The following is an 11,355-nucleotide window of genomic DNA, read 5'->3' on the forward strand; positions in this document are numbered from 1 at the left end:
ACGTTGTGTCCTTGGGCAAGGCACTTCACCCTACTTGCCTCGGGGGAATGTCCCTGTACTTACTGTAAGTCGCTCTGGATAAGAGCGTCTGCTAAATGATTAAATGTAAATGTAAATGAGTCAAATAATACAGCCACATTCTTAAAATGAAAAAGCATTTCTGCAAATGCATTTGAATTTTGGTCACGATTTGCTTCCATAAAGAGGGAGTGGACAAAAAAAAAAAAAAAACATTGTTTTTGTAAGTTTTAGTGAAAAAAAATTCTCACATCAATTTGATTCTCTGACACTGATAATGTTGCCTATTGGGATATTGCTGATTTATATTATTTGAAGACTCATGTGTCCAGCTATTTCAGCTTATTTACATTCTTTATACATTGCAGTAAAGTACAAGTAAATTGGTGCAGCAGAAAACACAGTACAACATGTTGTTAATACTTGTTAAACATAATGTACACACCACACTTTTAAAATATAAACATGAATTCACAAAAAAGACTTATATAACATATTGATTAATAAGTCTACTGAAGTGTTCACTAGCTTCTATAGCTTTACCTGAAACTGACAATTAAGCACCTAAGACAATGTATGTCTGTGTTTGGTTTCTTTCTGCATGTTTTGTTTTTGGTTGTATTTATTTCTTGTCTGGCTGTCTGTCTGTGCCTAACTGTATTTGTGTCTTCTCTTCTTTTTCTTCTCTTCTCACTCTATGCCTTTTTCTTTCAGTATCCTCCTGGTTGTTTTTAGGTAGTCAGGATCTGGATAGCTGTCACTAAATGAACAAACAACATGGGATGAGCACATTGATTGCATTAACATGATTTGCACATGGTAATACAAAATTGAATTAATCTAGTTGAAGCTATAATGTAAAAGGCAAGAGGGCTGAAGTTGACAGATAAACAGACCGACAGGCATAAACATACATAAACAAAGAAGGAAACTACACAGTTTAGAAATTAACTACACACATGCATCTCACACACACACAAACAGGCACACATTTATCAGGGATTCACCTCTTGCTTCCTCCATCCGGTTGAGTTTTATGGGGGATATCTGTCAAAGTAGCCACATCTTCTCCAATGTCATTAGTCACCACTTTGAAGACCAGTCTCTGGTTAAAGGCTTTGTCCAGCAATCTAAGCACCTTTCTCCCCTCTTTGTTGTCAGGTAGATAGGCCAATATCCTGACACCCCTAAATGTCTGACCTGGGTTGGGATGCTTATCCTACACAAATTTGTTTTGTAAATAATTTGTATTAGACAGATTTTTTATTGTGCCTGTGAATGCAAATGCAATTTCCCCCTGGCGATCAACAAAGCAAACTATTATCTTTCAGTCTACAAGCACATACTGTGGTTACCTAACTAGCCTAACCTGCTATACTGCCGCACCCTAGGAATGTCAGCTCTGATATGTTTTAAAGCCAAAGAAGCTTACCTAGTATTGATTGAAATGGAGTTTGTAAATTAAGCATATTTTAATAAACATGCTGACTTATTTATAGATTTAAATTCTCTGCAATTTAAAGCGATCACCTTAAAAATATACTACTAAAATACAAATAGTAATTAAAATCTTTAACAAGCATTACAATAGTATGTACAACATGCAATGTCTTTCCATGTAACTTAGAAAGTTGGTAAAGTGAACAATAAGTGCTGTGCAAATACCAGTAATCAGGTTTGTTTACATCCCAGCCTTATGGTCATGGTTGGTTGTAATCTTACCGACTGGATTCCATCTCCGATCACATAGTTGATTTGTATGGTGTTATCCTCAGGGTAACCAGGCAGGTCCCTGTGTAAGATGACCCATGTCATTTGTCCAGCTGGCTGAGTCCTCTCAGAACTCTTGTTCAGACCCTGTTCAGCTGGGTCAGGCATGTATGGAGACACAGTTAAAGTTAAAGGTCACAACGGGGTGCCCTGTTGGCTCAAAGGGTAGATTCAGAATGAAAAAAGAAAGAGCCAGATAGAGATAAAGACAGATTAAGACAAAAAAAAAAGAGACAGACAAAAAAATGTAAGGTGAGAGTGTGGGATAATGGGCTTGTACTATACCTTGGTCTTTAAGGGATGGTGGTCCCTGTCCATTAATGTATCTGGTACAGTGCCACTTATCCTTGCTCTGCATAGACCCCATGTTGACTAGGCTGGGGAATTAAAGAGTGAAAGAGTGAGATGATCACATGGAACAATTAACAGACACTTTCAGCCCTTGTCCTTGAGTATATAGGGCCTCATTGGAGTCCAACCCCTAACCTAAGCTATGTCAGTGCACCTGAGCTAAACATAACTATTTCATTTGTTTTTAATACAATAAAAGGAGGCCACTAACACCAAAGAGACTCACCTGCTTAATATCAATGCTGATTTCTGATCTATCTTTGCGTTGTTTCTTTGCCAGGAGTCTGCCCTGTGTAGCTCAGACTGTGTTTGTTCTGCTCATCTTGACAGGTGACATAACTGAACAGCTTAGACTGGAACAGAGAGAAGGGTAGGTGTGGTGAGTTGAGTGAATGGTTGACAGTGAATGTGGCTGAGGTGTGTATGTACCCACATGATGAGTGTGAGGTATTTCCTTGTTCCAACTAGGCATGACTTTGCAACAAGGCTCACAACCTCCTTTGGTTTCATCCTCCATATATTTGCATTACAATAGACATTCCACTCTGAAAGTTCTGTTTCTTTTTCAAAGTAAGTACTGAAAGAAATAAATGATTAAGAAAAGCTGTGGCAATCCGACCACTTCAGAGAGGTGAAACCCATATAGGTTTGCAAGGTGTGGCTTTGGTCCTGTTAAATGTAAGTGCACTTGTACTGTTATCTCATCAAATTGAAAATGTTGGGCCAATTGGCAATAGGTGACTATAACTAACAACAAAATATTTGTATTGGGGCCAGCATTTCTGAGAAGGATTCCCTCCAACAGACCTCTCTCCGACTTTTCCAACTGTGAAAAAACAAACAACTCAAGTTGAGATCCATAGTCTCTAAATAAGATTGGTTTCAGAGCATGATGACAGGATATAGAGCATGGATGAAAGAAGATTTGAGATTCCCTGTCCTCAGCAGTCTCTGAGTCAGACACTCTGAGGGCTACAGATTATGTGCTGCTGATTTGATGGATTATGGGTTTGGTGTGTTTTTAACCTGTGTTATATACTTGTTTTTTCATGCCTGCACACAAAATTCTGCAACTTCTTGTCTTTCTGTCCATACAACACATGCAGTGCTGGAAGCTGTGTGTTAGTATGTGTAGTATATGCAACAACTTTACTGGTGCTGATGTTAATGCTACAAGGAAAGCCAAACTGAAATAATGAATTAGAGGCTACAGTTTATTTCCTATTTCAAACCACATGTGTATGTTCAGTTAATAGTCTCATCAGTCTGTCTCAGTTTTTTTTTATCAGAGTGTGATGAATATATGTAAGAGGAGAATCAGTTACTTTAAATGCAAGCCATATAAATAGTAAAATAAGTTATTTATAATCTAGCCAAATACAGTCACTTACTAATATGAAAAAGGTTGATCTTTCCAATGGGGAAGGGAGGAACCCTTGTTAGCAAATATTATTAAAGGTGCAAATGTATTCCATGCGAAAGTGGTTACAGTCACTAAGATACCCACCCAACATATAAAACACACATGGCATGCAATTGAGCACATATATAAAAATTGTATTTCTATGCAATTGATAAAAAAAAAGTATAAAGGTGAATCTAATGATAAGAATGTGTATGGGGGTCGTTTTCATCCAGGGACGAATAAATGTGCCATTTAGGCAGCAGCAGGAGGGGTATAGATTTAGGCTAGGTCAGCCGGTCGGTTGCCAATATTCCCCACTGAATGTCTACTTAGCATTGATGTACTGGATATAGAATGATGCCATTATGGAAAATAGGCCCAGAATGAATATGGTCCTGCATAGTAGGGATACTGCTGCTGCAGCATCGACTGACAGATACATTCACAACAACAACAAAATATTTATGTAAAAAAGTTTACGTTTTTGTTAGTTATGTTGATTATTTTGATTTCAGTAGCTAAAAGTAAAATGAACATTTGTCAATCTGTCTTTCAGTTTTGTGTTGTAGTCGGTGATTAATTCATTAGAATGTATTTTGTAGTCCTCCAATCACATAGCAAAATGTTTTGATTATTTGAATTTATTATAATAGATGACACACACGTCTTTAGTTACACATTTCCCGATTTTATCAACATTGATAAAGAGACATGTCACATGACAGTCTTGATGTCAATATAACACCCGATCAGAAGAAAAACAGTAGTAATGTTATTTTGGTTGCAGGGGTGGATCTAGACATTTTTACCTGGGATGGCAAGGGGGTGGCAAGAGGTAGTTGTGGTGGTGGCAGCATGGAGGCGTGAAGAGAGTGTGTGACCCAACGCCACCATAAATTATTATAACATTGTAATTTGAATAATGTCAATAATTATTATAATAATATTGAATAAAATGTACTATAATGTAAACAAATATATATTTTAAATGTAATGGTGGTGCAAAAAATATGAGATGGAAGGAAAAATAATTTTCAAATATTTTGTGTTTGCTCGCAAAACTTTTGCGTTCTCTCGCACACCCGAGAGACTAAGGCCGAATCCCAATACTCTGTCTTACCCCTACCCCTTACCCCTAGCCGTCAAAACTGAGGGGTAAGGGCTACATAGCCCTATGAAATGAGACACCACTTGGTTACGGTTACGTATATCGATGTCTCCAAAGCAAGTAGTGTTATGCACTGATATCAAACGAAATTCGCTGCTAATGGAGTTTAGTTAAAATTGTAGACATGCATGGAGTCTATTCAAGGCTAATCAGAGAAATGCGGGACAAATCAGCAATGTAACATTAGCGTAGCAAACTAGCGATTTAAAACGTTTTAATTAAGAACATGGTTGCAAATACATACGTACAGGACTGTGTAGAGCACAAAACAAGATTGTCATAATTTTTGTATCAATTAAATTTATTTAAAGATGTAGGTGAACACTGGAGACAGCTGGTCAGCACAGTGTCAAGCACTGTGCTGGAGAGACAGCGTCTGGCACAGTTGCTTTGCGTGGGTTCTGCCTCTTGAAAAGTCTGTTAACTTCAGCCTTGTGAATGGAGAGTGTCGTCACTGTGTTGAAAGGGGGGAGGAGGGGAGGGAAGGGATAGATCAGGAAAGTCCAATTGTCTTTCAAATCGACAGTAGAACTCATTCAGGTTGTTGGCCAAGCAAGAGTCGTTAGTGGAGTGGGGGCTCTGGGCTTGAAGTTGGTAATCTGCCTGAGCCCTCTCCAGACAGAAGCAGAGTCGTTAGCAGAGAACTGGCGCTTCAGTCTCTGAGTACCGTCGTTTAGCCTCCCTCACTGCCTTGCTAAACCTGTTCTTTGACTCCTTGAATCTGTCCTTGTCCCCACTCCTAAACGCGACCTCTTTGTCCAAGCTCAGCCTTCTGAGTTTAGCTGTAAACCAGGGTTTTTCGTTGTTGAAGCTCACCCTGGTGCGTGTTGGTATACAGCAGTCCTCACAGAAGCTGATGTACGATGTCACAGCCTCTGTGAGCTCATCCAGACTATTGGAGGCAGTCATGAACATATACTAGTCAGTAGAGTCCAAGCACGCCTGCACATCCTTCAAAGCCTCACTGGTCCACTGTTTCGATGTCTTCACAGCAGGCTTACAGCGCTTTAGCTTCTGCCTGTATGCAGGAATCAGGTGGACCATGGTGTGGTCTGAGTGACCCAGTGCTGCTCGGGGGACCGCATGGTATGCTTTGCTGATTGTAGAGTAGCAGTGATCCAAAGTGTTCCCTTCTCTGGTAGGGAATTTGATGAATTGTCTGTATTTGGGGGAGTTCTTGGGTGAGATTGCCTTTGTTAACCCTCGTGCTGCCTTGGGTCACATGACCCAAAGGTTCATAACGAACCATCGTTGTGTTTACCCAATTTTACCCAATACAAAAACAAATAAAAATAATTTTCTTTTAACCATTCCAATGTGGGGGGTCTGAGACAGCCCGACAGTTAAAAGAAAATGCCTCACTTTGTTTTTGTATGAGGTAAATTTGTCGCAATACGATGGTGGGTCACAATGACTGATGGGTCAGAATGACCCGAAGATAACACAAGGGTTAAAGTCGCCTGGTACAATAACCGAGGAATCCGGATTTGCATGTTCCACACTAAAAATCTGGCTGGCGAGCACACGTTGAGCCTCGTTGACGCTAGCTTGCGGAGGCATGTAGACGCAGACCAGAACGAAGGACACAAATTCACGTGGTGAGTAAAAAGGTTTACAGTTAATAAAAAATGATTCCTGATCAGGAGAACAGTGCTGCAGAATCACTGTCACATCTTCACACCAGCCACTGTTAATGTAAAAACAAATACCACCGCCTTTCGTTTTGCCGGAAAGCACAGAGTCCCGATCCGCTCTCAGCAGTTTGAAACCTGCTAGCTGTAGAGCAGAATCTGGGATCAGTTCACTCAGCCATGTCTCTGTAAAGCACAAAACAGAAGATGAATGAAAGTCTCAAGTGGTCTGTGCATCGACACTGAAGTGATGGGTCGTTGGTCATCTGCAACGGTTCATCGTTACGTCAGACTGAATGCAGTGGTGTTCTGGACGGCCAGAGGAAAATGGCTTTCACTCTCCTACCTCTGAATAACGTTCACTCTTCTCATTCTTGTATTGCAGGCTTATGTAGTCACTCACTCCATGTATAGGTGTTCAATGCTTACTAAGAAATATTTTGTCTGGTCAGAATCAGAATCAGAATGGGATTTATTCGCCATGAAAGTTTGCACAGACAAGGAATTTGCTTTGGCAGGAAGGTGCATACAATAAACATATAGGGACCTAAAATTTAAATATGTGGACTATCTATACTAAGGGTACATAAACTAGCAGTACTAAGTGGGATTAGAATTAAATTAAATATACAATAAAATAAAATATAAGTTGCCGTAAATTACAATATAAAAATACAAATATTACAAAAAATACAAATGTAAAAGATACAATTTTGTAATGCAGTGCAAAAAGCAGTGTGTTTTAAGCAGGAAGTCATCAGAGTCAGTGTGGTCCCTTGGCCTTGTTGAAGAGGCCAACAGCGGAAGGGAAGAAACTGTTTTTGTGGCGTGAGGTATTGGTCCTGATGGACCGCAGCCTTCTGCCGGAGGGGAGAGACTGAAACAGGGAGTGTCCAGGGTGGGAGGAGTCGGCCACAATCTTCCTCGCTCGCCTCAGGGTCCTCGAGGTGTGCAGGTCCTCGAGGGTAGGCAGATTGCAGCCAATCACCTTCTCAGCAGTGCGGATGATACGCTGCAGCCTGCTCTTGTCCTTGGCAGTGGCAGCAGCGTACCAGACGGTGATGGAGGAGGTGAGGATGGACTCAATGATGGCTGAGTAGAAGTGCACCATCATTGTCTTTGGCAGGTTGAACTTCTTCAGCTGCCGAAGGAAGTACATCCTCTGTTGTGCTTTCTTGATGAGGGAGCTGATGTTCAGTTCCCACTTGAGGTCCTGGGAGAGGATAGTGCCCAGGAAGCGGAAGGACTCCACAGTGTTGACTGGGGAGTCACACAGGGTGTGACTGGTGGCTGGCCGGGCGCGGGTATAGGCTACAGCAGCATGTGGAGCGACAGGTGACATAGTCACCGTTGAAAGTTGGGATGTCGAGGCCGTGCCTCAGTTGGGATGTCGAGGCCATATCTCAGTTAGTAATCACGTTCATTCAAATTCAATTAATTCACTATAGATGCAGCTAGGGACACCGTCTGCTCTGAGATACGATGCTGAGGGTAAGTATGGCTAACACAACGCTCATCTCAGTCTAATTCTAGCACAACAGGGGCACCACATACACACAGCAGTCTCATACATTTGTCTTGTCTGGCATGTGGTTTTGTGTTGGGGAATGTGTCGCTGCTCTCTGCTTGGAGGTCGAGACGGTGTCTCCGTTGGGTGTGGCATGGAGCCGATGCAAGCAGAACCATAATGCCAAATCAAGTGGTACAATCATGTGTTGTACCATGTGAAACTAGAGAGGGTACAATTTCTGGGGAAATTGTAGGGTGTGCTTGCTTGCGTCGGTTGCACAGGGGTCCGTTTTTGAATGACATATTTACAACTGATATTTCTGTATATTTTATATAAAAATGAATACTTATTATTTATAAACATTACATAGATTTAAAAGCATTTTTTTTTGCTGCTCATTTACAACTGAAAATACGAGTGAAGTGTAGAATGAAATAGATGTCTTCTCATTTCCCCTGCAAGAGGCAGCCTCAACGTTGAATCAAAACGAATAAATTAGGCAGACCGGTGTAAAAATGGACCTAATCTCTATGACTTAAACGTCATCTTAAGTTTTTCCCTTCTCATGATATTTTCAGGCATTTAGCCTACTCATTGCATTCATTCATTAATAAAGAACCCCCTTTGGAGATTATTCTACAACGTTACCCGGCAGTAGAAGATGGAATCGCGATTCAAACAGTACCATCTGCTAACTGAAAATATGCCCCCCAAAATCGTAAATAAGCTTGACATTTATTTAGTGGAAAATCGCTTTCATAAAAAGCTCACTGGTAGCGATCATTGTCAGTAACAACGCAAAATGCGATATAGCCCTGTGTGGAGATGCTGCCCCGGTAAATTGTACTACTACGGTACAGTAGTAGACTACTGCTGTGTTCGTCTTGGTAGCGATTGCGTTGGTTGAATTGGATTTAACGTTCCGTTGTACGGTTTAGGCTGAAATTAATTATTTTCATGAACAGATTGACAACGTTTAGGCTGTGGCAATGAAGTTCAGGTTAGTAGTTAGATAGACTTTTGATTTAAGTAAGGGGAGTGCCGAACATTTTCTGTCGCCGTTTGACTTCCTAAACAGCTGTGTACTGTAGCTAGATGTTTTTGTAGTGTGTCTCACGTAAGCTACAGCGTTGCAGTGAGCTACACTGGGCCCCGTTCGTCGTAAGGGTTGAAGCTAAGTTAATCAATTGTCCCTTTAGCCCGTTAACATTAGCGAGATGAGTGAGAACAGCAAATATCGGTTCGTCAACGGCTGATCCGCATCCAAATCATGTGGTTAATTTCAATCAGGCTAAACTTATCAGGGAAATTGCACGTGCACGTCCTACTTCAAAAGGCAGGAAAGGTCGATCACCAAAACCGTGATTTTTTAACGGTATGATGGCGGAAAAGACGAAAGAGAGAGCGGTGATAGGCTATTGTCGCCATCCGAGCAAACTATTATAATGAGTCTCTAAGAAGACAATAAGCATATTATCATGGCTAAGTCAAACACCACCACCGCTGCCAGAGCAAGACAAGCAGCTTGGCAAAAAATTGCCGATAAGCTAAATGCGAAGGTTTTGGGGAAATGTATAGGCTCATCTTAAGTGCCTCATTACCCCAATCAATCAGATCACATTTCTTTAAATGTGCCTGCTGGTATAGACTTAATGGAAATTAATAATCGAATGAGATCTTGCTAGCGAAAATAATGATCTCAACTCTTTCAGAATAAGTAGGCTAGATAAAAACAAGGCCAACGAGTATCTAATTGATACGAATTCATAGACAATTATGAGGATATATGTAGGCTACTGCGCTTATATCATGTACTATATATGTGTATATGCATGTAGGCCTATGTGTAAATCCCTCTTTGATTTCATTGACTGGGACATGGCCAGGGAATATGATGAATTGATTCATCAGCTGGTTAAGCGCCAAGTACACTTTTCTTACAGCAACGCATGCTGCGGCTTTGCCAATGTTTTCTGCATCGCCTATACTGTATAAAAATGTAGCCTATAGCCTACCTGATGCAAAAAACCTCAAGGCTATGCAGTCTGAAGCACAGTTAAAGTTTCAAGTAGCTTTATTGTCAATTCTTCACATGTCAAGACATAAAAAGGAATCGATATGACGTTTCCCACTCTCCCACAGTGAAACATATAAAAAGCACAGGCACAACAGATAAGACAAGACATTTCATAAAACATAGCGTTACATATTCACATACAGCAGCATAAGCTCATAATAAAGCATAAAGCTTGCTGCGGCGTGTGATATATTAGCAATGTACGGCCCGAGAAGGTCTTGCAAATAAATGAGTCCTTGTCGGCTGAATCGATATCGCTCAAACAAGAGCTCATCCGTGTGAAATAAAGGATCTTGGCAATCGCGAAGAACTCTATTGGTATGGAAAGCTAATCGAACTAAAATATAGCTCCTTGGTCAACTGGGTCTCTCAAAAAGGGAGCTGCCATGTTATTTTCCGGGGGTGTGGCAAGCTTATCCAGCTACACTTACGTTAGCCTGCTCTGGAGCAGGTTAGTGCTAATTGATATGTTACTATGGTGATTTATCGAAAGTTGCTTCCACGAACCAAAAAGAGGGGCGTTTTTTATCTTAGGCTGAAAATTAGCTCGCTAAACCGCTTAGCGAGCTACGACGAATACCCCCCTGGTTTGAAACCACAGGTAATGGTAATTTCACCAACAAATCGTTTACTAATGTCAGAATAAATCCTACAACGAAAATGTATATGTGAGGAATGTTTATTTTAACGATTGAAAACAGATACATCATAGACCACTGTAGTATGTGTTGCCCGGGCAACACAGGCTAATGTCATGATGCTAATATTTCAGTGAAATAGTAGACTACTGTTTCCGAAAGTAGATGTACTTCCTTAATAATATCAGCTTACATTGTACATTACACATCACAATTGTGTGTCATATCACAAAGTAAAATGAGTAAATATTTATCACCCTGGCCTCTTTGCTTGTGGCGTTTCTGCAGCTGCCTTGCAGTAAAGCTATAGTTAGCCTAGCTATCCCCCAAGTTAACAGATGCGAAACGAATGTTCTGCCAAAGGTAGTCACGCGTGTTTTCGTGACGTTAGTGACGTAGTGACGTCAGTAACGTCAGTGACTGTGGCTAGCAAATTAGCCACCGTTAGCTTCACTTTTCGCCACAAAAACTTAACTTAAGCCCAAACCATGCAACGGAACGTAAATTCCAATAGAAGCAACTCAATCGCTACCAAGACGAAACTTTTGACACCTACGTTGTCTATGTAGGCCAAATATTGACTGAGTTTTAGGGGGGCAAAAAGAATAATAATAATAATAATATATATGTGAGAGAACAAAGGTTGTGCCCTTGCCGAAGGCAAAGCACACCCAATAATAATATATATGTGAGAGAACAAAGGTTGTGCCCTTGCCGAAGGCAAAGCACACCCAATAATAATATATATGTGAGAGAACAAAGGTTGCGCCCTTGCCGAAGGCAAAGC

The 11,355-nt window shown here is 40.8% G+C and overlaps 1 protein-coding gene across 1 annotated transcript; it reads right to left on the minus strand.

Annotated features, from left to right (window-relative positions):
- Positions 1-233: 233 nt before the first annotated feature.
- On the minus strand, positions 234-2,528 carry dtx3la (deltex E3 ubiquitin ligase 3L a). Its single transcript, XM_067252084.1, has 5 exons — positions 2,366-2,528; positions 2,074-2,165; positions 1,741-1,883; positions 1,026-1,237; positions 234-778 (listed from the first exon to the last, which is right to left on the minus strand). The coding sequence occupies exons 2-5, from the start codon at positions 2,153-2,155 to the stop codon at positions 709-711; spliced, it is 507 nt and encodes a 168-aa protein (XP_067108185.1). The 5' UTR covers positions 2,156-2,165; positions 2,366-2,528; the 3' UTR covers positions 234-708.
- Positions 2,529-11,355: the final 8,827 nt, after the last annotated feature.

Source organism: Osmerus mordax, chromosome 15 (assembly GCF_038355195.1).
Source record: "Osmerus mordax isolate fOsmMor3 chromosome 15, fOsmMor3.pri, whole genome shotgun sequence".
In the NCBI taxonomy this organism is placed as follows: Eukaryota; Metazoa; Chordata; class Actinopteri; order Osmeriformes; family Osmeridae; genus Osmerus; species Osmerus mordax.